At 39.5% G+C, this 27,915-nt stretch overlaps 2 protein-coding genes across 2 annotated transcripts; both read left to right on the forward strand.

Annotated features, from left to right (window-relative positions):
- Positions 1–615: 615 nt before the first annotated feature.
- On the forward strand, positions 616–1,856 carry LOC131878596 (small ribosomal subunit protein eS26-like). Its single transcript, XM_059224642.1, has 2 exons — positions 616–695; positions 1,338–1,856. The coding sequence occupies exon 2, from the start codon at positions 1,348–1,350 to the stop codon at positions 1,762–1,764; it is 417 nt and encodes a 138-aa protein (XP_059080625.1). The 5' UTR covers positions 616–695; positions 1,338–1,347; the 3' UTR covers positions 1,765–1,856.
- Positions 1,857–5,588: 3,732 nt separating this feature from the next.
- Positions 5,589–27,915, forward strand: LOC131878594 (NADH dehydrogenase [ubiquinone] 1 alpha subcomplex subunit 9, mitochondrial-like). Its single transcript, XM_059224635.1, has 7 exons — positions 5,589–5,732; positions 6,743–6,978; positions 9,369–9,662; positions 19,237–19,370; positions 20,704–20,868; positions 20,939–21,131; positions 27,576–27,915. Exons 1-7 carry the CDS (start codon positions 5,672–5,674, stop codon positions 27,816–27,818), a joined length of 1,326 nt encoding a protein of 441 aa, XP_059080618.1. The 5' UTR covers positions 5,589–5,671; the 3' UTR covers positions 27,819–27,915.

Here is a 27,915-nt window from a genome sequence, read left to right on the forward strand (position 1 = left end):
AATTTCATTACAAAACCTTTCATGATGGACAAGTTTTACTCATCATGTGACTTGCCAAAGACTCCAGACTCTGGGTAATTATAACCATATCTGGTATTCGCCCATTGTCTCAAGACTATACCGAACAATGACTGACATTTTTAAGGGCACTGAAAATGGTCTTAAAGATAGGCAGTGTAAGTTATTGGCCAAACAGACAATGTTCATCTGATTCTTTGACAGGTTGGACATAAGGATAATAATGATTTGTGAATAAGATTGAGTCTCAGACCGAGTCTCTAAACAGATTTTAGAACTAAAGCTCTATGGGAAGTGTAGCTACATGTATTTACCATTAAAGATGCTCACCTGGCCCCGAACAATAGTCCCTCATACCCAAACTCCACGGAACCGGCGTAACTTAACCCAACCCAACCTCAACCCAGCCACTTTCAGGGTTACTTTATTTTCATTTCTCCGCCCCACATGCTATGTTAAAACAGTCCTACTCAATAAATTTCCTACACCTGTGGTACCACTTTAGCCCCCCAAAATAAGTCATGTTTTCAAATGTATGTTGTAATAGAGTAATAAGCCATCCCCAACCCATATTCCATTGTGATTTGGCCATTCTTTCTTTTGAATGCGCTTTCGAAATGAGGAAAATCAGCTGTGCCCTTCCAACTTCCTTTTCCTGGAGACTCTTTCGCTGAAAGGTAACGCCGAAACCTGTGTCCGCCACTTATTGGTTATTTTCGACTTTCTAACCCGATCTGGCACCTCGTTACGCCCCCCGGTTCCCACCCCATTTCCCTGGCCATGCCGGATCGATAGTAGAGCGCGGATAGAGTGATGGGAGGCCGGGATGGGCGCCCACTCACTTCCCAGATTCACGTGGTCGAAGGGATAGATAGTAGTCGTGTGTCATTGGGTGAGGAGGGCCCCATGAGGGCCCATGGGTAGGCCAGGGGTGACTCTGATGGTCAGGGGGTCTCTGGGTGGGCAGTACTGTTGGATTGGCCGGCCGGCTTTCATCCATCTTGGGTCCATCCACGTGGATGGGTTCAAGTAGGATTGAGGAACAGTCTCGCCCTATTATATTCCATGGACCTGATACCGCCACTTGGTCGGATTAATGGGTTTTTAGAGTTAAACTGAGCCAGTTTTAACCAAGACTTTAGGACCATCGGAAAGATATTTGTCCCTTCTCCAATTTGGCCGATAGTGAAGATTGTGTAAGAGGGATTCCCTGACCCATTTTCCTGGGTCTATGTCCGATATTCAAGACAGATTTTTGGTGTGAAGCCGGTCAAACCCTCGATTTTTTATTAACCCGTGTTCATGGTGTTCGTTTTTAGCTCCGGCAAGATGACGAGTAAACGGCGCAATCACGGGCGTAACAAGCACGGACGCGGGCACGTCAAGTTCGTGCGTTGCATCAACTGCTCCAAGGCCTGCCCCAAGGACAAGGCGATCCGGAAGTTCGTCATCAAGAACATCGTGGAGGCTGCGGCCGTGCGGGACATCTCGGACGCCTCCGTCTACACTTCCTATGTGTTGCCCAAGCTGTACACCAAACAGTACTACTGCGTGTCATGCGCCATTCACAGCCGAATCGTGCGCAATCGATCCCGCGAAGCCCGACGCGACCGCACACCCCCTCCCAAGTTCCCTATGCGAGCGCCCATGCCCCAAGGCGGGGGTGGTTCGGGTGGACCGCCCGGTGGACGTGGACCTGGCGGTCCGGGCGGACCCGGTGGACCCGGAGGTCCACCCAAGGCCTAGGCTTGCCGCGGCCAGTCGACCGGATATCATCGAGGATCCACGAGCTATGTGTCGTTGAGATGAATAAAAATGGATGCCATTGGCACGCTGAATTAGTTTACATGGTTTATGCTAAGCGCCCTACGAGGCTAGGGATGGACAGTCTGATATGGGAACCGGACTGGCTGGTACTGGTCGCTCGGCTCGGATAGTTGGGTATTCTGTTTTGACCTGAGGGTGTCTTGTCCCTAAAGAGTACGAATCCCAGAAGGTTAACCAATTAAATTAAAGATGGGTTGTCTACAAACTCAATCCTAACTAGTTATCCGTTTGCCACATATATAACTTCATATGGTTTTCTTTGGTTGGCCCCCAAACTGACTTCATAAGACCGTACAGATTGAGGAGGTGTGGAAGGATTGATCAGTCCCGGAGGGATTCTTAAAGCCGTGAATACTAGACTCTGGGCACTGACCATGGGTAGCCAATACGTTTCAACTCTTGAACTGTAAAGGGTTCATCGCTTTCGGTGAAGAACAAGGGTTCTGAGCGAGTAGAGTTGGTGTTGAAAAATATCTTTGATTAAATATCGGATGGATTTTTCGACCCGGAATATATGTTCTCTTTTACCCAGAATCGGTCCCAACCATTACCCCACATCTTTTCGAGTCTTGAATAGGATTGAACAGGTTTACGGTTCAAATAGTCAATAGCCCGCACTTGTCAAATCAGGGGGTTACGGTACTAATCGTTAAGACATGTAAAAGCTCGGAGGGCCTCAAAAACTCGTCAGTTTTTGCAGGCCATTTTGATGGAAGAATTGCGTTCCCTACATGCCTTTTTCTTGACGGTTGCTATGGTCAGTTTTATTTCGAAAAGTCCGCCTTTACGACCCCATCAGCTGACTCGAAGAATCTGCAGTTCTGCCCTTACTTGCCCTTAATTTCAGGCTCACCAATATTTATATCCTTGTTCAAACACTTGCGGCTAAGAAATCCGTGGATGCCCGAGAGTACATGCCTACAATGGATAATTTGTGGGTATTATTTCGTTCAAAGTCAACGATTTCCCTCAAATATAAATCAGATTATTATCACTTAGTTGGTGACAATAACTTCTGTCAAGTCAGAACTTCGATTTAACAAATCGTGATTCAACCATGTTCTTGCTCTTTACCATATACTGCATTTAGTTCACAGCTAGGCTCGATTTAACGATATAATGGGACAATATCGTTACATCAAAGTTCGATTGTAGTCCACACGAATGATTGATTTGAATCTACACTTGCATATACGACCAATAGATTTCGCGATCGAATACACGAGTACTGTTTTCGATCAACAATTGCGGCAAACAATCGGATAATGAAACCCAGTCATAGACATTTCGCATGCTCGTCATCAATGGTGACCCTAGCACTCAACAGCCGTCATTTGTACAACACAAGATCTCCGAACATTTTTTACAGACTCGGAATTCGGAGGTTGAGTAGGCTAGTGCTCTGTAACGAGCGCGAAATATAGGGCACGAGGGTAGGCAATTTCAAGTACTTCTAAATTATTCGTAATGGATATTGGATTTGGCACACTTCGTTAGTAAATAAGGCTATCAGGATTGGCCCACCTTGGTAGAAAGTCATTGTAAAACGATCTGTCATAAACAGAGACGCACAAAGTAACAAAAACATCTATCAGCAATCGTTTGACACCAATTCAAAGTTACTTAATAGGTTAACAACATTAAAAACATAGACACTATATTCTGATTGAATATTCAGATAGGTTTAAAATTAGCTTTTGGGCGTCACTTTGGCAGTAACAAACTTAGAACATTGTGTCATTTTCACGGAGACAAATCATTGGATTATGGATTCTGAGAAAGAGGGCATGAATGAGGTCATCACTTAACCTCAAAAGCCTAAACTTTTTACTGCTGACATTGTGGCTAATCTTATTTCAAACTTAATTCATTTTTGCCATCTTTCACCATGTTTTATATTTTGTTCGTTTCGGATTTTGTGTCATGAAGGAAATATTAAAATAATATGGGACATGATAAATAAACCTTTTCTCGTATTTCTTTACAAATTTACGTTCTTTGGGAGGAAAGAAAATCTGCACAATCTGAATTATCGCAATGGTTCTTGTTTCTTTTTGCCATAATGTTTAGCTTCCCTCCAGATAAGTTTGAAAACCCTGGTTTATATCATAAAAAAGATAAAATCAATTTGTTCTAATCGGGATCTGTAGGACAGAGGATTTTCATTCACTTTCAACTTGTTGGCAACATCCCTTGTCCCAAACCTGATTCAAACCATTCCGTCACATTTTTGGAGGACGAGATGTCTGACGAATATTCTGCTCAAATTTGAACATAGGATGGCTCTTTTGTACGAAATAATAGTCTCTGACCACCACCTAGTTTGCAGTCCCAAGGAATTTTACAAAGACCTACAAGCAACCCATTGTTTCCCCTCACCCCCACCCCCCAAATGTGGAGAGCATCTTCATCAGAGCCATCTTTCTTAATTTTGTGACCAAGTAGATGTCCAAGCATTGAAAAAAACTTATTGCTGATACAATAATAACAATACGTAACAAATTCTTAAAGTTGACTTTTCCAATATTTGAGTATATCTGAGCTCAGATGTTCGCAATTTGTTTCATTTCTTTTCAATTACTTACTAATGAGATGCCCATCAACAAACGAGGCCATAAGGTTGACAAAATATCTTATTAAAACTGTTCAAAAGCATTTAAATAATTAGATCCAAGAGATCCATTCCAGATAGAATAGATCCATTCAGCCTAGTTGGTACTCTCCGTAAGCAATGAAAAATGTCATCAATCAATAAAAGATTAACAATTTCACTTGATTTAGTCTGAATTGGATATTGTTTTCTTGTTTTGGCAATGAGCAGAAATGGGGGCTTGGTGCACCTTTTGGATTGTGCTGTGAATAGTAATAATTAAATGATTATGACACAGCCTGGATAGATGATATATTGTACAGTACTGTACTATATTGTATTGTACATATTATGGATAACAATTGGATTTTGATTAATCATTTCACTTTCAGCTTTAAAACCAATGCCAATGATAAATGCATAATTGTTTAACAAGGTGATATCTTTTATGTGCCCACAATTATGAGGGAGAGGATGTTGGTCATTCACAGACTAATAGAGGATAAACGTCACAATATAAATCAGACATTTGACACCCATCACCCAACCAAATCAAAATATCAAAAATGCGTGTTCGAGACCATAAAATGTCTTAGTGAGGTTCAATTGAGATTGCCAGCTAGGTATCTAATTTGCTTCATCACAGCTTTTGGGGCTTTCTCTGGCCGGATTGGATTGTTACATGCCGGGCTTGAACCATTACCGAAAAAATTAACGCGTTACTGTTGCCGTTGCTTTTTAGAAAAAGTAACGCTTTACTGTTAACAATATTTTTTTAGAAAAAATAACGCGTAACCGTCACTGTTCCTTTTGCAGAAAAAAGAGGGCTTAAACTGCAAAATATAGTTTATGCCATGCTTTAACCTTTGGGAAATATGACGTATAAGAAACGACTCCCGTGATTATTAGTTTGATCCCATCATATTCAAGGAAGTCACTGCATTTGAGATTTTTCAAGAACTTTCAAGAAATCGTGTAGGAAGCTTTTACGCAATGTTCTTTCCAATGACTATAAGAGAAAAAAAGTAACGCTAAGAGGAGGGCTAAAACCCGTTTCGCTACCGTTACCTTTTCAGAAAAGTAACACGTTATCGGTACCGTTACTCATATACTCACGCCCTGTGAGCAACGACTAACATAACAAAACACACCCAACCTTCCCATTGCCTGTCTGTAAAAAGTAGACTAGCCCAAGTGTTTGCTCAGACATGAACAGATTGTTTTGCTAACAAGAAGATGGCGACTTGTTCAGTCTCCAAAACCGTGCAAACCCTCGGACAATCGTTCCACAAGTTGGGTGAGTTAGACCAATATAGGCCAACACGCCCATTATGGCATTCCATGGCAATCGATCTGGGTCTGGAATACGTACATGTCTCCTTTGAAGGCTAATAATAGAATGTAATCCAACTCAGAAGGAGACAGAGATCTTTTGAAGCTTGAGCATAGTCAAACTGATCGAGGCTGAAAAGAGCTCTTTTAACTCAAGATTGCTGAATTGGATGAATTTGCAGCATTACTTCAAATTTTTTTGAGGATAAAATCATCACTGTCGGCTCAACAAAAAGATCCTTAAAATGGGTCTGAGATGAAAAAATGTCCTTTTAGGAATTGGGTGGATTACATGTACATCATCCACATCCAATCAACTGATTTCCAAAGAGTACTTGATAATTTATATAAAGAAATGATCAATACCAAAGAATCGGAGCCACGAAGCCAGATTATGTGGCAAGAACAAGTTTTAAGGTAAAGTTTTAATTTGCTGGTAGGCAATTATTACACTATTATGATAGAGAAGAATTAAAACTAGGAATAATCTTCCCAGTAACTCTTAGTGCGCCCCCAAAACTCAAAAGTTTTCTAGTTCGAAAACTAAAAAGCGATTTTTTTTAATGTAATTAGAAAAAAAATCCAAATTTTTTCTTCACCTAAAACCAAGCGAAACACCTCTTACGCCCCTTGGGCATTTTTATTCTTACTTTACCAACCTAAAAGAGGCAATGGATTTTTCAGAAGTTCAAAATGAATTTTTCTCGTCCATCCTTATTTTGATTTGATATCTGTGACACCATCAAATTAACATCCGTCGTTCCTAGCCTGACATTTCTTCTAGCCGATTCAAAATTAGGTTATGCTCGAAAGGATCGCCATTATTTTTCAATCCCGTGTCTGATATTCTGGCTGATTTAACCATAGCCAGATTGAAAGGATAAAAGAAAAAATAATCCCCCCGCCCTCCCACATATAATGGACCTCCTCCATACCTTGCCTAATTCAAACTCCATCTCCATCTTTGCGTTTCAGCCACGCCCACTTTGGGTAGTTCGGGCCCGGGTTTCACTGCCCAGTTCTCCTCCACCTCGGTTGATTCTGCGGCCAAGGATGTGTCCACTGACTTCAAGGGTGCGGCCCGTTTGGCCTCACTGAAGAAAGGCCCGGGCTTTCGGTCTTCGTTTTCCGGTACCGTGGCCACGGTCTTTGGGGCCACGGGCCTGGTTGGACGCACTGTATGCAACCGCCTAGGCAAGATTGGGAGTCAGGTACGCGCGCATCATTTTTATATTTTATGGGAGGACTTATTTTGTTGGTATTTTTAATGCCCATTGTTCCGCACATGCTTTTTTTCGGTTTAGTTTAGTTTGGTTTTTCACGGGCTTTTCTAGCCGCTACAGAGAATGTAATAATCCAAAGAACTATTAACATGAAATGCCAAATTTTGTCTTTTTTTCACCTTCTAAACTTTACATGATATTTGGTCTACCAACGAATTTGAGTTGGCAGACCGAGCTAGTCCTTGAATGTAGGGTTGATCTGGAATGCTATCTAAAAATTTGTCCAAGTCTGACTTGAAAGATGCTACCGGATCAACAAGGCCTACGTATTCCTTACGAATATTAGAGGGCAGCAAATTAAACAATGAAGGAGCCCGAGAAAGAAGAGATGTGGACTTCATTGTTCGAACTAGCCTGGATTCTCGAAGACTTAAAGGAGCTCTCAAAACGCACATTAAGCTTCTACGGTCACTAGAATTGACCCTAAACCCTGGGTTGGGATAAAGCTCATGGATACTTTTGAAAACGTACAATATCAGATACCTTTCGTACCTTCTCCGAACACTGTACAGTCCCAACTTTTTTAGCCTCTCCCAATATGTGAGCTCTCTCAATCCTGTGATGTTCCTAGTGAAACATCTTTGGACTTGCTCGACCTTTTGCAAACCTGCTGAACTCATTGGAGCCCAAATGGGAGAAGCATATTCAAGATGTGGCTGGACAATCGACTTGTACAGAGTTAGCATCGTGATGCTATCTCTGGACTTAAACGTGCGATATATCCAACCACACATTTGAAAAGCCTTACCCACCTTCAGCTGGATATGCTCATCGAACTTTGTCGACACGTTTTTATAAACATTTTTTTTTCTCATTTCTGAATTTTAAATGATTTGCTTTGAAAATCTTCAACTTCAACCCAAATTAGAGCGGAAAGGAACTCCAAAATAGCGTCATTCCAAATCATTCCACTTGACTAAGTTCAAATCCTTTTGCCACATTTGAAGCCGTTTGATTGACCTCGGAGGCGGATAAAATAAAATCCTGTTTTAATCCCCATATTTAGATTATGGGAACCCATCTTGTTTGAAAGCTCCTTTTGCTTTTAGTCCCAAGATTGTCGATAGCTTTGTGTCTTGACCGACATGTTTGAACAGATCAAGCTTTAAAAAGTTCAAGCCAACCTCTCTTTCAATTGGCTTTTTACAATTTGCTTTGCTCTCTCTTAATCTTCTTCATGCAATCATGTTGACTTCAGAAAGTTTCATCCTCAAATATATTCAATCAATCTGAAATATCTGCAACAAAGCCCTTCGAACCTCTTTTCATTGGATGGACTTCAGACCTTTTCGACATGCAGTTTTAACGGGACAGGGAAGTCTTCTTATTACAAGGGCACCTCTTGTTAATTCCTTTCTTGCTTCTTTGAAGTTGTCGTGTCTACTTCCAACTTCCTACCACGAACCTCAAGAGGACAATAAACCTTAAAATCTTGTATATAAAGTCCTCCTATCTGGACGCATGGGAATGTATTCCAAACCCTTTTCCTTACCTTCTTACTTTTAAGGCTACTAAACTTTAAGTTAGACCCACCTGAGGAGAAATGTGCTCAGGATCAACTGTTTAAGAGTTACCCTATGACTCCAAAGTTTTGTACTTTGCGTTGACAAAACTCTCTTGGTTTTTGTGTCTTCATTTAAAAAATGGTTTTTCACCTGAGTGGTAAATTGCTGATTGCCGATGCCAAATTCATGGCCATCCTCTATAAAAATAATTTCAAATGATCATGATGACCATGCACTTCAAACCAATCTATTTATGTAAAGAAACCAAGTTAGAAAATAACTCTCTATAAAGAGGGACCAAATATGTGGTTGCATAACAGGGATTCGGTAACTAAGAACGTTAAATGAAAGGGGTCAGGAATTATGCGTCACACTGCACGCAACAAGATTAGCCGTCAAGACCATCCCAGAACCCAATGTACTGAAGGAAAGTTTTTTTCCATTTGTTCTTCTCCACATTTCATTTCTGGCGCTTCTAGGTCTTTTTTTCTTTAAAATCCTCACTCTGGTGAGAGCTCTAAACTCCTTTGAGGAAAGTTAATCAAAATTACCCGGAACACACTTGTGTCTACACTTTTTTTTATTCATCAGAACTCCCTACCTTCACTTAGTAGTCTTTCACATGAAATTCCAAAAATGGTTGCATCCAAGATGAAAGGGTTAATGAAGATGGATTGAAGATGAAGACGAAAACGTTTCATGCAATCACCACCATGTTTTCCCCTTGTGCGATTCTTTCAGAGGAGTTGCACCAACATATTAACTCTATGTTCTAACACACCTTCTCAATCGTTCAATTACTCAATTTTACAGATGGTCATTCCGTACCACAAGGATCACTATTCATTTATGCGATTGAAAGTGTGCGGTGACCTCGGCCAAGTGTTGTTCACGCCTTACTATCTAAAGGACGAAGAGTCCATCCGCAAGGCCATAAAGCACTCCAATGTGGTCATCAACCTGGTTGGAAGACAATGGGAGACCCGAAACTTCTCCTTTCATGAGGTCAATGTGGAGGGTCCGGCTCGTTTGGCCAGAATCGCCCGCGAAATGGGAGTCAAGCGATTCATTCACATCTCGGATATCAACGCCAGAGAAAACCCCAAGGTGAGCAAACTCCGAGCACTAATGTCATTCTTATCTGTTGGTAAATATTGGAATATTGGTAGGCCTACTAGGGTGTGTCATTGAATGGCCAAGTGCGAAACGCTAATCTAGCCAACAATTACGAGGCTTATTAGCTCGAATGAGTTTGGTGGAGGCTTGTAAAAAAAAGGAAAATTGTGAAGAAGACAAATAGGCATGGAAAAAGAACATAAATTGGATGCCAATTGTAGATTATGATTTTGGAACAAAAAGTCGAACCAGTGAGATACATCCTTTTTTTATATGAAAGCATTTAGACGGCCCCAAATTCAAAATGGTAAGAGCTATATGAGATTGCTTAATAAACCTCGACCAACCAAAGAAACGATTTTGACAGTTTTAAAAAGATAACGCAAATACATTACAAATCAATACGAAACAATCGGCCTGATCAGCTCAATTTATGATATATGAACAGTTTTCGTGTAGCGTATGTTTGTGCTCAGATGGAACTCTATTATTTTCCCTGCTAAACGATAGCCATATGAGAAGGGACTTTTTTGTCCATGGGACCTCATCCTAATTCGTAGGATCTGTCTAGCTCTGTAAACAAAACATAACCCTTTGATCCGGGGAAACAAATTTACTTTGGAGTTTTGATGCATGCGCATACTAGAAGTGCATCCGAATAGAGCGTGATACCTGCATTCATTCCCTTCACATTATTGAATAGATGTTCTTTAGAATCTCGTACCTCATAAGAATAAACGCTAGAAATGGCCCAATTATGCATGAACTGAAGATAACAAAATCAGTGCATGGCATGAATAATTCGATGTTTTTTGGCTTAAGACCATTCCCTTTGTTTCCAAAAGTCAGACGAGTTGTCATAGGATAACATTTTTTATTGATATTTTCAAAAAGGTTGTCTTTCTCGTCAGTCGTTGGGCGAAAAATTTTTTTCTCATTATGATTGTTAAAGAGTAATGGATCTTTGTTTGAATGAGAACTCGGATATATTGATCATGAAGTTTGACAAATATCTATTAACGTTGAAAAAAGCAGTCTCAATGTTAACTTTTTACCTTTCCAAGAAGTAGGTTAAGAAAATGAAAATTATATTTTCGTTTTTATGCCATCGAAGAAGTCAAGTATTTGTCAAGGAAATAACTTGAAGTATACGTTAATAGGTTTTGGCTAAAACAACCACTACAATGAATTTAATCTCCGTTGTTGTGAATCTAATGTCGGTATAAAACTGTTAGTACTTCTGGTACGTTTGAGTAGATTTTATATAGTAATACCTTTTAATATGCTTTAAGTGATTCAATTCTAATCCGAGTTACTTTCAAAGATGCTTTCTTTTCAAAGCCTAAAACTTTTGGTGTTCAATGATTTGGTTCAGGAATACTTTTTTTTGCATGAAAATGTGATTACTGATTAGTTTTATCGTTTCTTCCATGCATTTTACATCAATGTTCAAATTATTATAAAGTTTAAGGGAGATTAATTTGTACCCAATCCGGTTATTAAACTAGCCTCGCTCGCCAAAGGGAACATTTTTTTTTAAATTTAATGTTTCGGTTAAAAAGGAGCTAACAGTAGGCTTTATCACAAGGATATAACCTGATTATTATGAGCTTTATACCCTACGTATGTTGCAGAATTGGTTTAAGTAAGATATTATGCCACCCCGAAGATAAACCACAAAGTCCGATAATTCTGATATATCTGACTCGTATGTTTACTTTCGAAATGGTGCAAAAATTGCGGGGAAAAAAATCGTTTGTTCAATCCTGGCATGGAAACAGTTTTGATTTGCTTTCCGTTGTTTTAGGGTTGGCAATGATCTGTACCTTGCGCCTCACTCACCATGAATAGACAGTGTTGCACAGAAATGCAGATAATCTTAGCCTGAAGCCCAGGAATCTTGCAATAGGCTTATTAAGAGAAAAGGGGGATTGTATCAAGCTTCTTGTTCGCCTCGCCTCCAACCCAAGAGGCCTCTCATCACCAAATAGAAATGAAAGACGTTCCCAGAACACCCACCGACTTCAGAGGAGCTATAGAGTTCAAATTTCCAGAGAGATCTCTGATTCCATCCACATTATCATTCTCGATTTTCGGTGCACACCGGTAGATGGGGACACTGGCAAAGTGTCGAGCAGAGGGATTAAAAAACAACTAATATTAATGTTCGTGGCAACTGCTGAGAACCAGCCAACACACATTGTGATTATGTCAAAAAATTGTTTTGAAGAGACACAAAAATGATAATGATCTGGCGACAGAGGCGCTGAGAAGCTCAGGAGCACTGAATGTTTACGTTTTGAATCAGAGTCATGCACACAAGCAAGACCAATTAAGGAGTTCAGCATCTTCTGCTCTGCAATTTTTCCAAGGTGAAAAATTATGTCACTCGGAAAAATATATTCAAGAAAGTAATCCCACTTATTGAGCCAAGCAATGGTGCATTAACATAGCTGATTCCAATGAACAAAATACTGAAGTTTCACCATCACTCGACCCCACTGAAAAACAGAAAAGAAACACTAACTTTGTCTGAAATTTGATTTGGTACTGTTTTTAAGAAGGCGGCTTTTAGACGGTAGGTGGCGCCAGCTCTGAAATTGGTGTCGTTTACTTAAACACGTCTGTTCAAAGCTGAATGTTCAGCCTGTGTTCTCCTTTAAATGATAATTGTAGTGCTTAGCTCAGTTGCCTATAAAGTTTTTTTTTGTATAAGGAGAAGTAAAATTTAAGCCTTTCACTTTTGATAGTTTTACAACTCCCAACAAAGTGCAACCTTTTTGAATAATGGCATGATACTCTTTGACAATATTCATTGGAATTTCTTTTGAAGTTGAAGTTGACATTTATAAAATCATTGACTCGATTGAATAATCCCATTATAAGTGCGTCATCGTTTAATGAAATATTCATTTTCCTCATAATTGTGGATGAAAAGTGTTTTATTGCCACTCGAGAAAAAACATCTCTATTTTTATGTTAATAAGAAGGAACTTTTGTTTCGGGGATTAACTAAAATTTGTATAATGGCATTTTAAAAATGAAAACAATTTGAAAATGGTCGTTCATGGTGAAAAAGCTTGATAAATTTCGTAATTATACGCAATGGGCACCATATATTTGCACAATTTCGAACTCGACTTTCATTCCATATTTTGATGTCGAACCCTATTTTTGCGAATGAGGTTTCTAAGAGACCCCCTAGTGATACTTGCCGGTGCTTTAGTTTCTCTCTTTTTCACTTATTTGGAATCTCCATTGGTTATGCACGAACATGGCTTTGCAGATAAATGCAAATTAACAACGCACTCTAGTACATGCTGAAGTCCAAGAATGACCAAAGTGTTCTGCTTTTCTACCCGATCTGGGCAAGGCCCGACAAAGAAGTCGACTGTCCTTTCTATGCGATAGGATTTTATGAATTTTGTTTTATTATGTATTTTGCAAAAGTCAAGTAATATTTTATGTCCTTTGTGCCAGTAAATTTAACCTAGATTGTAAGGTCCTAAACCATGTTGCTTTCAAACATTCTTGGAGAAAACGTACATCTAAAATTAAATGGTTAATCTGGGAAGATCTTGCAATTAAACCTATTTTTGCAACAAGTCGCCAATTGAAATGGTTTAGCACAGAACCATTTGTGTCTTGTTATTGTTCGTAAAAACTCAACATCTTGGACCAACCAAGAGAATTTATGAATTTAGAGAGCTCCGATCAACTCCAGGACATGTCAAAGTTCCAATGGATGTTTGGAAACCTTTGAGGCCAATTCCATCCTTGAAATACATTTGACTGAGGTTTTCCACCTTGCAAATTTGGTTTGAACTTTGAACCAATACGCTTGACTTTGAACCACTGGAATATGGACGGGGACACTAAGGTTTAGAATTAACATTTCTAATTCAACATTGCGATCTTTTTTAAATGAGAAAAACGAGACTTGGCTTGTGGGGGGGCATTTTGAATTTCAATGCAACCAAGCAACGGAGTCGAAAGATATGCCATCTCAAAGCTCACTACAAACGTCTACACAGAATGAAAATTCCCAGCAGAGGGCCAACTCATTCATTCTGTGTAGAGTTATGTGGCGTGCTTTCAGAGGGCGTACTTTTGACCCAATCGCTTGATTCAGTTGATCTTTTCAATCCAGTTTCTCTTGATCATAACACAGTTTTCACCAGAAAAAAATCAATGTTATTTAGTTGAGATAGATATTGCTTATTCTTGTCTCTAGCCTGACCGTCCAGATTCCAGAGGTTCTTGGCAAAGCATTGAAACATATTGAACTTGGGATTTTCCAGGATGGACCCAAATGAAGTTAAAATTTCTGGTATGCGTTGACTTTGATCTCCCTAAAGACGTCCGGAAATCTTCGTCGCTGTTGAGACAAGTTCAATTCACAGAAATTTGCAAAAGAGAAATCTCTCATGCTACTTCAAGACTGTCTCAACCCTCTCCTTTTAAGCATACGGTTTTTGGAATATGTGCAATAGAGAGCAGTGTCTCCCAAAGAGGCATTTCGAACAACCGTTAGGGTTAGCAAGTTAGATTTCTCTATATGAATATGTTATTTTTAGAATTCGAGTTTTCATTTGAATTTCACTTCGGGCAGAAAATAGCTCTATACATACTTTTTTGCTCGCTTTTGTTCAGATTTTTAGCACATTCGCGCAACAAAGGACCGATTGCGCAACATATTATGCTTTTGCTCAACGTGAAAGTCAAGTAAATACTCGAGGCTTAGACTGATTTGATATAACGTTGGTGTGCGCTTCCAAAATTCTCGCTCTAAAATCTTACTTTTAATGAAGTTATTCAGATGACATTTAAACCAAAAATCAAAGAATGCCTCCCATTAAAGACAAATTAAAGCCTCTTTTTCATACAAAAATATGTTGTTTATTTCTTTATGAATACTGATGGGATCAAATAAATAATCACGGGAGGTTGCGAAAAGGGCTATCAATTTACATATTTTCAATGGCATGTGACATGACTAGTGGAAGGTCGGAAAACCCGTTTGTTAGTCACAAAAAGTAAAACCTGATTTTCATTCGATCAATCCAGGGTTGCCTTTTTGGTCAAACCTAACCTTTTACCCTACGTTGGAAACGGCCGATGCTTTGACTTTCCTAGCTTTCTGGCAATTCTGATTTTGAAAATTTATTTAATCTCATCACTCGTTATGAAGAAGATAATTGGATACTTGATAGAAAATCTGCGAAAAAGGGGCCTTGAAACTTGAAAAATGGTCAAATTGTTGATTCGTCGCGTCTGATCAATCAAACGTTTAGACCTGAAAATGGCATTCCATGATGTGTCATATATACCAACTATAGTAACGAAACTAACTTTTCGATTGGTCGGACTTGAAATCAGCATGTCTCTCCTTGGAAATAGTTGGATCTTTTGGTATTCAAAATTCATCTAAAAGTCAGATACAAATTAGGACCGTCCTCAGTCTCTTAGAATAAATACGATAGTAAATAGCACATCACATAAACATAAAAACGTGTCTTGCTGACCTGGGTTGCACTGTATAACTTTTCATATGATTTCAAACCCCCATAATGTGTTTAGTTATGGTCAGCTTCAGAGAAAAACTGAGCTCTGAAATGTGAACGGAAGAGCATAGGCGAAAGTTTAAATGAAAATAAGTGCTACCCCTACACATTTTAGCACCCATGTAAAATCAAGCCTTTCCTTTCATCGATAAAGACTGACAATTATTGAGAGGGTTCCTTTTTTTGATGTTTTGAAAGCCCATTTAGCAACGGATGAGCAGGAATGTTTTTGCACCATAACTTGATGAAAACGTTCTAATCCTTGGAAGGTAACAAGTAAATTTAGTCGGTGACGATGTATCCAAAGATGTTGTTGAATGGTTACTTTCCCCTCCTGAAATCTGGAAACATCCATTAAAACAGTCATTTGCAACTGATCCCAATTCTACTTTAAGTAAGTGAATGTTTGGTCCAATATTTGAGGATGCCAAACGTTTTATGTACCCAGGATGGAAAAGTGGGTGTATCTCTTCCTGCTTTTGATTAAAATGGCATTGTTTTCCCCCAGGCTCGAAATCGTATCGAAGAAAAGAATGAGAAGCCTTGTTTTGAAGTTAGCGACAGAACTGTTCGCAGGAAACCCAGCGATTAATATTCTTGCATTAACTGCATTGAGATTGGAGTATTGGATGGGCAATTGCAAAGTGCACATTGTCTTGTCTCTAAGTTGGTTCTGAATGACCGCATTTTACTTTCTGATTGAAGCAGAGTAAATCTATCTCAGTTTCTTTTTAAAAAGTCCTCATATGATTAATAATTTCTAGATTGAAAATTGTACTGGTCCCTCTTTGTGACTCCATCTAGTGGTAGAGCATTACAATCAAACAATAGGAAAGGGGAACGGAACCAGACCCTGCTGAAAATACAACATTCACATCACTTTTCGTCAATGCTAAAGCAAGACTTACACAAATAAAAATCTCGTTTAAAGTGCTGGTCATTGTTTTCTTTAGACTCGTGCGCATCTCATCTATGTTAGAATAACATTCTCGGCTCAAGAACACATCGCGCCAGTAATCTCTGGGAGTGACAACATGAGTCTTAATGTTCCATGAAGGGTTCCAAGTACGCCCAGGTGTACTAGGTTGCAAACTGGATTTTTTTTTATCCCCTACTACTTGCATTAATCTTTAACAAGAAAGTACCTGGGGGAATCGTCCATTGGGAAGCAATATGCAAGTCACTTCAATCATTCGGAACCTTTGATTTAACTAGCAACGTCCCAAAAGTACGGTTCGAGGCCAAGGTAAAGATCGTCAATTTCGTTGGAAACGGGGTATTTGTTCTCATGCTACACAAGAATTTAAAACACTACGCACTTGATTCAACCATGCCAATTTTCAAGTATTCTCCAAAATCATTACCCAGTCCCTCAACAACATTTCATTTAACTAGCAAGACATGAGAAAGAAGAGCTATTTTATTAGGATTCAATGTTGGAGATGGTGTTACATCTGATGGAGGAAAACTGGTAGAATATTGGCAATCTGTTCCCTTAATTTCGACTATTATTTGGGTAAAACAAGCCTGTCAATAGTCATTGATCACATAATCTTTTAGCTCTGAAGCTCTGGAAAAGGTGAAAGAAACGTTCTATAATGGGCAAACAGGGATAGGAGATTAAAAGGCTTCTGTATTGAAATCGATTCACTTGGCTTGATCATGAAATTCAGTTGTGATGAGCAGGGCTGTCCAAATAATGCAAATAAAATGGCCATGTTCTAAAAAAGTATTTTGGATAAGTTTGATTTTAAAAGCTGAAATGATGTACTCTTGTCTGGTTGCGCTGCCCAAAAAGCAAGATGAGCACGTCATTTAGGAAAAAAAGCAAAATTCATGAAGGGGTAGATGATAGTTTTTTTCTTCTTTTTTCACACTTTCATTAGAAAGCTCTAAATTCGATGAGATAAACTCGATTTTTGAGCCAAAATGGTGAAAAGTGCAAAAATATGCAAAATGTAAAAAGATTGAAGAAAAGTGAATTTGCTTTTTTGGACAGCCCTGGTAACGAGGGCTCATTGAAACTTCGATTTACTTTTCCAAATAAGCCTCTTCAATTTCAGAACCTTTTGCCATCTCCAGTTGGCCGATTTCTTTAAAAGCAATTTCTTGGAATGGCCGAACTTGGCCTAATAACGGTAGCAATTAACATCATTTTGTATTCAACGTGAGCAAGGGATACTTCAGCTTACCTACATTTACCTTTGCTTCCATTGGACTTGTGCCATTAAGGCAATTAAAAAACTTTAACGAAGTAATGTACTAAGTTTGAGATGGCAGTTCTTAAGAGAATAAGCCCGAAGAACAAAGAGGGAAGGATCAATGTCACGGATCTGGACACCCTATCATATTTAACTTCTAACATTGAATTTAAGTTGGAACAACTTTTGGGAACTATTGGGAACTAGATTACCGTTATTTCTGTTCATTTTGGAAAAGGAACAATGAGTAGAACTCTGTGAAAAGGTTCGTTTTGGTTTCTAAATTAAATCAGAAGTGATAATGTTCTATTTTTGCCAAGCTATGTCCTTTTTAGAGCACCATTTCATGGTTGAAGTTTCAGAAATACAGCTTACAATCACTATTCACGTTTCTTAAAACCAAAGTCTGATTGGAAGGAGAGGTTGCAATGGTAGGCGAAGATGTACCCTACCCTGTATGTGTAGGAGAAGTGCAACTAATTGATTTGTTTGAACTGTGCCGCTTCGGCTCAAGATCTGACCGATAATTTCTCCCATTTGATGAAAAAAAGACAAGTATCTGCGAGCTCAGACTCCAGTAGTTCTTGATCGAATTGCAGAACAAAGGGCTCTCTTCTTTGTAGATGGTATCAAACCAGCTCCAAAGAGCTTAACTGTTCTCGTCTTTTCTTGTCGTTTTTTCTTTTAGAGGTCCAATGTGCTTTTGATGGCCTATAAGATAGAAGGTCCCAATGGAGTATTTGACAATAATTAGATTGAACGGACAAACTAACGACTGTCCTCGTACGGTTTTCTACCAGACCTATAATTAACCCAAGGCCATTGTTTTGATACAGCTCAAAGCCATTTGAGCATCCTTACTTTCCCACCGGCAACGTTTTACGTTTTGTTTTCATGCTTCGGTTTTGCAATTCAATCTGACTGATTGCGAAGAACATCTCCATAGATGGGCTTCATTAATTGCCAAATAGATTTATAAAACTACCTCTGAGAATCAGTTTTGATGTTAATAGTGTTATGTTAAAAGAATAAGAAAGTTAATTAAATGTGAAGTACCAAAATTGTGTAATTTGCTACCTTTTGAATTTTGACACTTTTATTCAGTCGTTAACCCTACGTCATTGTTCATGGCTCATTGGATTGCCACTTATCCAAAATTCCTGACTAGCCCCTCGTTCAGGTCTTGATTAGACATGCTAGTACCAAAACCTTGGTAGGTCCAGATATTTATATTCCATAATCCCTTTTTATCCCTAGAGGAATTTGATTCTATTTACAAATTGAATGACACACATTCTCTGCATCAGTCAGAACAAGTGTTGGCAGGGTATGGGTTGTAACATAGGCGTTTTTTTCAATTAACAATTCCTAGAACCTTCGAGAAATGTGTTAAAATTAGGTGTTTGAACGCTTGTTTTTTTTTTAATTGGAAGAAAAGCTGATTCAAATTTTGTTTGCCTTCAATTGCGATCAATCTGAAAAATGTGAAGCGCTTCAAAACCAAGCTTTATGGAATTGTGGTTAAAAAAAGCAATTTCCCATCAAATATATGTTCTACAGTTTTTTTCGTTCAAGGTCTAAAGCCCATCTTTGAACGAAAGGAATTGAATATGGATATTAACATTCAAAAGCTTCTCATTAGTGGCTAACTAATAAGTGAAATGATACTGGTTTAAAGCAAAGCACGTGTCCAAATGAATGGGAAGGAACCTTGCTTTAAATGGGATTTACGTGAAGTTGAAAATCAAGTTGGTCGCTGAATTAATTGACCCAGTTCGCTTTCTGCTCTTCACTTTCTAGTCCTTATTTCTACCCGGAGGATCCAAATATCTGCGAACCAAATGGTTGGGAGAACAACGCGTTCTGGAGGAGTTCCCCGATGCCACCATCTTCAGACCCACAGAGATGTTTGGACCTGGGGATTCCTACTTGAGGTATTTAGTCACGATCTCAATATTCTTTTGCTCAATCAAAGCTTGCATCTATTGCTATTGCTACTGTATAGTTCAGCGTTTCAAATTCCAATATTTGCACTCCTGCGTGCTCTTCCCAACAAGAGATGGTCAATTTTCTCACTGATCTGAAAGTCTTACTAGTTGGAAGTTACGTTCGATCCATACGTAAAAAGACCAGCTTGCTTGCTTTATTTACTTCGTTAAAATGATACACTAGCAATAAATTAGTTGATGCAAATCATGAAAATTCTTGAGAATGTGGCATCTAATGTTTTTTAACATTATCTTATCCTTCTGGGAATGATGTTCCCGTTCAATCAAACCAATGCAAATGAAAGTATGTTTGCAAAAACACATTTCTCTCATGAAAGACGGTTTTCATGTGTATGATTTTGACTCTCCTCCACTCAAAAGAAATTGAACGTTGGAAATTTTATTTCATGGCTCTCTGTGGCTGGGAAGTAAGAATTTCTTTTCAGTCACTGGTGAACAGGAAGTAGATTTCCACAGGTCAAATTTAGCACTCCATGATTTAAGTTTCAAGTGACACACTGAAAACCTTTTGTTACGAACGAAAACTGGATCTTCAATGTCATCATTTCTATAAAGTTTAATCAGGTGCGAATTTCAAAAAGCTCATATGGTCTTGTTAACCTTTTCATGCCCACTTGTTTGAGGCAAAGTTTGAATAAGTCCTCTCTCTTTTCTTTAAACTCAGTAACATAAAAAGGGGAACTTTTCAAAAGTGTCTTCGGTTTTACGGTCATTTTGAGACCATTTCCATTTCATTCACATCGAAAATTTACGAAGATGGAGATGTTGAAGATTTCAAAAGTCCACACCAAAGCGAGTTTTTCAAGCCTCATTTTTCTACATTGCATGCAACAAAAGCCACAGTTGCTGAAAAAATAGATATTCTATTGAGTTCGCTTTCGTAATCATAGTCCTGTAACGTGGGTGTATTCTCCTTTGATAAAGAAAATTGCAAATTTCCAACCTCAATTCTAGACCAAATTTGGCTAGCCCGAAGTGTTTTGATTTCAGCAAAAATGTTTTGAAACTTTTTGATTCATTATAATACACAGTCCGTGGAGCCAAAATGTACTTCACTTAGCATAATTGGTACACGAATGTTTTTCGATCGTCTGTCGATTGGAAATCGATGTGTTATCCTCCAATATTTACGCCCCACTGAATGACCAAGGAGGAAGCTCTTTCGTTTTATAACCCCCAGATTTATTGGTAAAAGGTCTTGGTTGTCGTCCATGGGCCAGATGTGAGTGAACTTCCAGACCCCCCCTTCTCCTTTCAGTTACTACTTTTCTTTGGGGCGATTGCAGTACCGCGTCAATTTGCCTTTATGGAAGAAAGGCGAGGAGACCGTAAAAGCTCCTTTGTACTATTCCGATTTGGGACAAGCCATCGTGAACTCCATCTCCAATCCCAGTGCTAAAGGGAATATCTATGAAGCCTATGGGTACGTTTTGGCCTTTGTTGCTCTTTTGAGGGCCTATTGATTCAGATGCAGTTTTCATGGCGGTTTTCAGTCCGGAAAGGTTCTTACTATCCGAGCTGATGGACTATACTTTTGCCCTGGCTGAGCGTGACTACCAAGAGTTTGGATACAAACGAGTGGATTTGCGATTCCGGCCTTTGTTTTTGGCCAAGGCCAAGATGATGGAGATGCTTCCCCTTGGGGTCAAATATTTTGGTGGAAACACTCTGGAACGATTGGACCGGGTAAGAAACCAAATAATATTCGTATATGGGGGCCCTCTGTATCAGAGAACCAAGCGAAACAACTTTGTCTAGTTCATAAAAGTTTTGCCTTTAGGCATATTGTCTCAAAATTAAAGACGATAAGTTTTGTTTGGAATAGTTTTTATGAATCATTGACTATAGAGGTCAACATCATAAGGTAAATTGATGGCTTCGAACCCCTGTAGGAATGCTCTGTAATGCTCTGCAATGATCTGCAAAAGTGAGTTTTATAATACAGAACGTACTCTAATGGAGTACACATGAACATGTTTCGTACAAAAAATTGCTGTGCTTCTGCGTAGATGCCCTGATTTTTGTATAGTTTTGCATAGGTATTATTCTTAAAGCAGCCATCTTTTCCGTTGAGACCCGTGTGTTTTCTTCTAGTTCCTTCTCGGAGTAAAACTGATCCTTTGAATGAACTTGTGTAAATATCTAAGAACGAGGACCTCGTCTCCCTTATATGGAAATCCATTGTTGCGACCTTCAAACTTTCTGGGCTCAAAATCAAAGAGTATTGTTGATTGAGTTTAAACTTGCGATTCACTATGAGTCTGATTTTACATCCAAGAACTACCACGAATTATGTCAGACACTAATTTCTACAAAGATACCTCGGTTTACAATGGTCTTTATGGCCTTGGCAGCCCTGAATTAGATAGAGAGTTTCCTAGTTGGCAAGTCTGCGTTTTCTGAGAGCGAAACCATTTTCTGTTATTAGAAGCCTGTGGGTCTTTGTTCGTTGGTCTAATGGCGTCATATTAGCATATAGTGTGGACCATAAATTGGAACAAGTACCTAGAGGGTGTTACACCCAAAGTGACGCCCCAATGCATCAAGCCTTCTCCATAAGAAAGGAATTTGTGGGACGGCTGCTTTTTGAAAGGAGGAAAGCCTCTGGTTCAATTTTGGATTGAATTATGATTGAGCGGAATTCTGAAAGTTGCAATTGCATTCTGTCGCCGCTTTGCCAAGTGGCACAATCCAAACTTGTTCCCAATGCAACGGAAAAGAGCGGATCGAAGTTTCTCCCTCCCAAATTGGCTCCATCCATAGCACAGTTCGTAGATGGCACATAAAGTTGTTCCACTCAAATGGCAATTTTGGAACCATCCCGGATAGGGAAGCTTAAGGATGACCTTGAGGCCTTCATTTAGCTCCGATCGTCGTCGTTCTCCAGAAATCTAATGCCGTGTTGCCAAAACCGTCTGATGTCCAATTGGAGATTGGTGGCCTTGACCCTTTTTTTTATTTAACCAACAGTCCGTGCCACTTTCACTGTGTGATGCATCCATACACGAAAGTTTGCTCCAAGGGGAGTGGACAAAACTTTACTCTGCGGTTTTCACGCCCTTCGGTTTCTAAGTTGATCAAACAGACGGGTCTCCATACCAAAAACCAACGCCCAAATAGAGGCTTTTAAGATTTGGGCCCTCGAAATATCTGCAAGATGTGGGTAGGAAAACAGGAGGCGAGCATTTTGCGTATTTCAGGAGAAATGTATGTAACAAGATCAGGACAGGGACAACTTGATCACTGCACATAAACATTGGAGTGTGTGTTTGTGAGTAAGTTGGCAACTTTCTCTCAGTTCTTTGTCTGTCAAAGAAACGTTGGTCAATTTTGAGCTCTATGGAACGCCTGTGTCAAAAGTCATGGGCCTTACCAAGTCAGTCTCAGTCAAAAAAAATTAAGATATATAAATATTCAATATAATGTTGAAAAATAGCTTGCTCAAGAGCCCAAGTGACACTTTCGCAAAAGCCCTTTCCAAACACATCTTCAAAGATCTGTTTTGTTGAATTGACTTAGATGACCTAAAAATGTCACAAGTAAATGGTGGTCCAATCCTTCACAAGATGGGCAAAAAAGGGACTCAATTGAACGAAAATTCTGACTAGTGCTCGCGTGCGTAGCGTAGAAATGGAGATCGACGTGTGCTCGCTGAATTCGTGGAGAAGGAGGAAGTAGAGGCGAGCAGGATCGATTTTATTTACGAGGAAGCACCCAAACTGAGATTTCATCTACTGTAGGAGTGTCTGAGTGACAGAAAATAGGTCATATGCAATGTGCATAACCACGAACTATTGAAGACTCGAGGAAGAGAACATTTCATATCGCTTTGTGGTGACTTGATTATGGTCACCCTTAATTCCAAGCTGATTGGAATAAACAGTGAGATTTTTTAACCTCTCGGTCACCTACATAAGTTTTCTTACGATTTAACTTTGGGAGCAGCAACTTTTTAGTCTGGTGTGTAGTGTCACTTAGCCGTAATTGTAACCACCCGTTTGTCTTTTTTTCAATGACAATGTTCAGTTTGAAGTTTCTTCTTTAGTTCACCAGCCGGAACCCTGTTTTAGAAAATGTCAAAAGTTGTGGTGAACTTTTCATTTATGTTACGCCCAGATTGTCTCAACATTTTCAAGTCTTGATTCATCTCATGCTAGGCGTAAATAGTGATTGTCTCAGCACTATATATACAAGGGTCTTTGAGCCCCCCTTGACCAAAACTAGACTCCGCTAACATTCCTTCTTTGTACAGATGACAAGAATATGGAAGAAATTGTCACTAATTGTGAGATGTGCGAATGAATAAGCTTTCAATGTTCTAGAAGAGTCTGACCACCTTAGTTGGGAAACCACCTAAGAATGGGTAATTAGGGTGGTTTTTGATACTTTTTTTCTTGACACTTTCAAATCCGTGTTCCCCTTTTTTCCTTTTCAATTTTCTAACCATACTCTTCATCATCAAATCTGATGTATAAGTGGTTCAAGCAATGAACAATAAAGGTGCTTTCCATTAGTGTTTGATAAATCAATGCTTAATATGCACAACATTGTTATACAGAGTGTAATAAATGTCATATTTGATGCAGTATAATCAAACAATGCCATTCACATCCTAAGGTTATTTATCCACATTTGATTGGCTTTCTATATAATGCATTTATGGTAATACGCAGATGTATCATTGCTACATAGACCCACTGTAATAGCATAATCTTTTTTTTCTTCTCACCAATTGGGTATATATAAGACTCTTCTTTTCGCCCTCTGATTAGCCAAACATAAATGACGGGTTACTACTTGACAATCAGTAAATTTGTTTGTCAGGGACTTGCCCCTCAGGCTGGCAGGCTGTTTTAGCAAAATCCGGTCGTTTGAGATACCGTTTGTTACATCATGCACATAACGGTGTGAAATGTTCCTACCCACAAAGAGCTTTTAGTTTTTCACGAAATTGGTCTGAGGTTTGGGATCTAACCTGAGATTGTCTGGTCCCAATGAAGAGGGAGACGTTGCCTCTTAAATGCATATGTAAATCTACTAGTCTTCATTTGCATTTCTGGCTCATCTACCAACAAGACTAGTTCCTTAATCACATTTGTCTTTCGTGGGATCTTTTATCGTAAAAGTATATCATTAATCTATCTATTCACCTTCACTTTATACCTGTTTTAAGGGCTGGAAAAATGTGTTATGATTTAAATCAAAATAGTTTTGATTGGTCAGTTTTAGCCATATAACTATACATGTATCTGACCAAGGAAGGTTTTTACGTAGATTTCTTTTACTACTTGTTTTGCAAAGAGCTAGCGAGGTTTGGTGTGATTGTTTGTTTAGTGCCCGGTCTTAAACGTCTCTTCGAAGATAAGTTAAATTTGACCTTTTTCTATTGCGTGTGTTCACTCGAGACTAAAACATATATGAGATCACAAATAGAGCTTGGCCAATGTCCCTAATTTAGTCCATTAGCCAAGATACTATTGGCAGAAACTCTATCCATCTGAAATTTATGTACATGCTAGAAAACTGATCGGTCTTTTTGAAACCCAAATAATTGTCATTATCCGCTCAAAACCAACAGGGTTTTCGAACTTTTGTCTAGTTTCTTAGCTGTTTGAATCTCTTACGTGATGTTTTTCGCTTCTCGCTCCTACAATGTCTCATAATCGTAAATCAAAAATGCGTCCCACGCCACATAATCCTCAACATTCCCCTCCTCCCCCGAAAAAGGATGAAACTTGGAATGGGGAAGAAGCTCTGATTGGGTCCCCTTCAGTCCGTATTGATCCATTCAATTGGCATTTTTGAATCCGCTCGAATGGACCCATTGAAAGTCGCTTCCTGGTCACCAATCTTTGGCTGTCTTGGGATCGAGTTTGCGTCAGCTATTCCGCACACTAAATCATCTTTGCTCCCATAAAACTTAACGTCGACGGGAAGTTTTTCATGAATGAGGTTTGACGTCGACAAAACTTATCACATTCACGTCGGTATTCCCATTATCAAAATACCTTGGCTAACATCGGATAAAGTGAAAAATCACGAATAATTTAGAGGTTTCTGCCTCTCGTTATCCAAGGCTTGTATTCCCCATTAAATATGTTGGAAAGAAATCGGTGAGGAAAACACACCCAAAGTGCACTCAAGGATAAGGAAGAAAGCCATGTCATCACCCCAACAATCCTAATTAAAACTGGCATTCGAGGAGATAACGAAGGGAGAAGAAACCCAGCTTTCCGTTGATTTCCGAGCAAGTAAGAAGAAATGGTTCCCAAAATCAATGTTGGTTGAAGTGGTGTCATATTGTTCCACGACGAGGAGAACTGCATCCATCCCGGGCCCAGGAGACTCGTCCAATTTAATGAGTGTGCGCAAAGGCCCATTTCCCGAATGGAACGACCGAGATCAATTGGAAACGGGGTGCGGCAAAAGCCATTGGAGGCAGAGCAAGATGCAACCCAGGAATTGTCGACAGCCCCTCGTCAAGGTTACCTCGAAGAACACGGTTAACTCAAGTTGGAACAAGGCTCTTGGCAACAAGGAAGCATAAACTAATGCTTGTTCCCGTCCTAGAACTCTGGTTTGCTAAGGAACTCGTACCTTGCTAACATGACAGTTTTGTCTACAGTGCTGTTATGGATCCAAGGAGATCCAAAGAAATTCAAAGCTCTCAAGCTAGACAATGGCCGTACTGAGCTTGAGCGTCTCTTTAAAGGCTGTTAGCCCAGTTTTTGGCCCGGCCTTGTTCCACGATTGCCTTTGGAACCAGCTGTGGCTTGAACTTTGCCAATGAGAAAGGATTGTAACGGCGTGACCGAACAATAAAGGCAAGCAGACCGTGTCCGAGCGTTTTAGGCCTTGTTAATGGTCTAAATTTGGATCACATCATTGACTTGGAAGTGCATTCTCAAAGCCAACTGACTTAAAGTCACCAAAACCAACAATTGAGACCAATCCAATTCTGCTGAAGCGTCAAAAATCTCCACTGATGATCATCTGCCCGGGCATTTATTTGGCGCTCGGAAATGGCTTTCTCTTAGCTTAGTAAAGCCTTTCTACAAGGCAAATTACGTTTGGATCCCATGTGTTCCCAATTATGGAGCAATGGGGTTCGTGGGACTTCCTTGGTACAACCGAGAGAAAAAACTTTTCTGAAAGCGATTCCGGAAGTGCCAACACACACAGTTAGGGGTCCTGTGGTCCGGATTTAAGTGAGGCTTTAAAACAAAAACACGCTCCATGTAAGCGGCCTATGTTTGGCAGGAAAATCTTCCACTTATATACGCAGGTCATTAAAGTTACGCTTGATAAGGCAATTGCCAGTATTGAACGTCGTCATCTGAGAGATCTGTGCCGATTAGGATTCAATGGTTGTGTGTGGTAACGGATCCTATCTCCTTTTCTGACTGGCGCAATGTGTGAGAAAGTGGCCCCATGTTCTGTATGTAAACCGAATTGCTAAAAGGGTTTTTTTGCATGCGGAAGACTACGTAGATTTGTGGCAAATATTCCACTTGAGTCAACTGCTCGATCATTGGTTAAGATCTCAGCTTTCCTCGAGTTTTACAGAGAGTGCGTCTTTGTTAGGAGATTGTACATGAAGTAAAATCTTTGAGATGCGCGATGGATTGAAGTACACAAATGTCTCGGATTCGTACTCAAAAAGTGACAGTTCTATTCTCCAAGGAGGCTAGTTCTGAAGAAAAATGACGTCTATGAAGAGAGTTCCAAGATACAGAGGGGTCCAAGCTTGATGGATGCGATTTCGGATATCAAAGCCACCATTTTGTATTAGGTATTTTCTTAACCAGTCTTATATAATCGACATCATGGTTTCTGTTCCTGTCGTTGTTTGGGCTTTTAGCAATAAGAATGCGAGGTGGCCAAACTGGTCTAAAACTAAGCATAAAAATCAACTTTACCGTCTGCTTGCGAGATCATTCCCATTTCTCTCCTTGATTAGAATCGCCACGTGCCAATTATGGATTGAACTTCAAAAATCCCTTCCGGGATAAGGGCCAAGAATAACGCCCTTGAAATCTCATTTTCAAGTCCCCTTTTTCTTCTCTGGCACCTTTGAACTGTCCAAGTTTTGTTCGTAATTGTTTGAAATTCTTCGTCTTTTTCTTCCAGAGTTGTTTAAGTGACGAGGTTCTGGGATTGGATAACCTCGAGGATTTGGGCGTCAACCCAGTGAATATTCGAGTCCCCTTGAAATATGAGTGTGACGTGTACCGCTACTTTGCCCATTACGTCCCGGAAACCATTGCAGATGAGCTCCCAATTCCGCCCCTTGAGCCCATCTCCACCATTGAAGAGAGGAAACTTCAAATGAAGGACGAAGTTAATCCCTTGAAACTGTTGGGATTGGCTTGAACGGGACATTCTTCTGCCGTAGTGAGATAACATAACCAACATTGAATTTATCTGGAATGAGAGAAACCAATAATGAATAAAGTTTGACTCTCAATCT

Source organism: Tigriopus californicus, chromosome 3 (genome assembly GCF_007210705.1).
Source record: "Tigriopus californicus strain San Diego chromosome 3, Tcal_SD_v2.1, whole genome shotgun sequence".
Lineage (NCBI taxonomy): Eukaryota > Metazoa > Arthropoda > Copepoda > Harpacticoida > Harpacticidae > Tigriopus > Tigriopus californicus.

Excerpts from the sequence above, each read along its gene's own strand:
- LOC131878596 (XM_059224642.1), top strand. The coding sequence starts at position 1,348 with ATGACGAGTAAACGGCGCAATCACGGGCGTAACAAGCACGGACGCGGG.
- LOC131878594 (XM_059224635.1), top strand. The coding sequence starts at position 5,672 with ATGGCGACTTGTTCAGTCTCCAAAACCGTGCAAACCCTCGGACAATCG. Across the intron at positions 5,733-6,742 it reads ACAATCGTTCCACAAGTTGG|CCACGCCCACTTTGGGTAGT; the intron begins GTGAGTTAGACC and ends TTTGCGTTTCAG. Across the intron at positions 21,132-27,575 it reads CTCTGGAACGATTGGACCGG|AGTTGTTTAAGTGACGAGGT; the intron begins GTAAGAAACCAA and ends TTTTTCTTCCAG.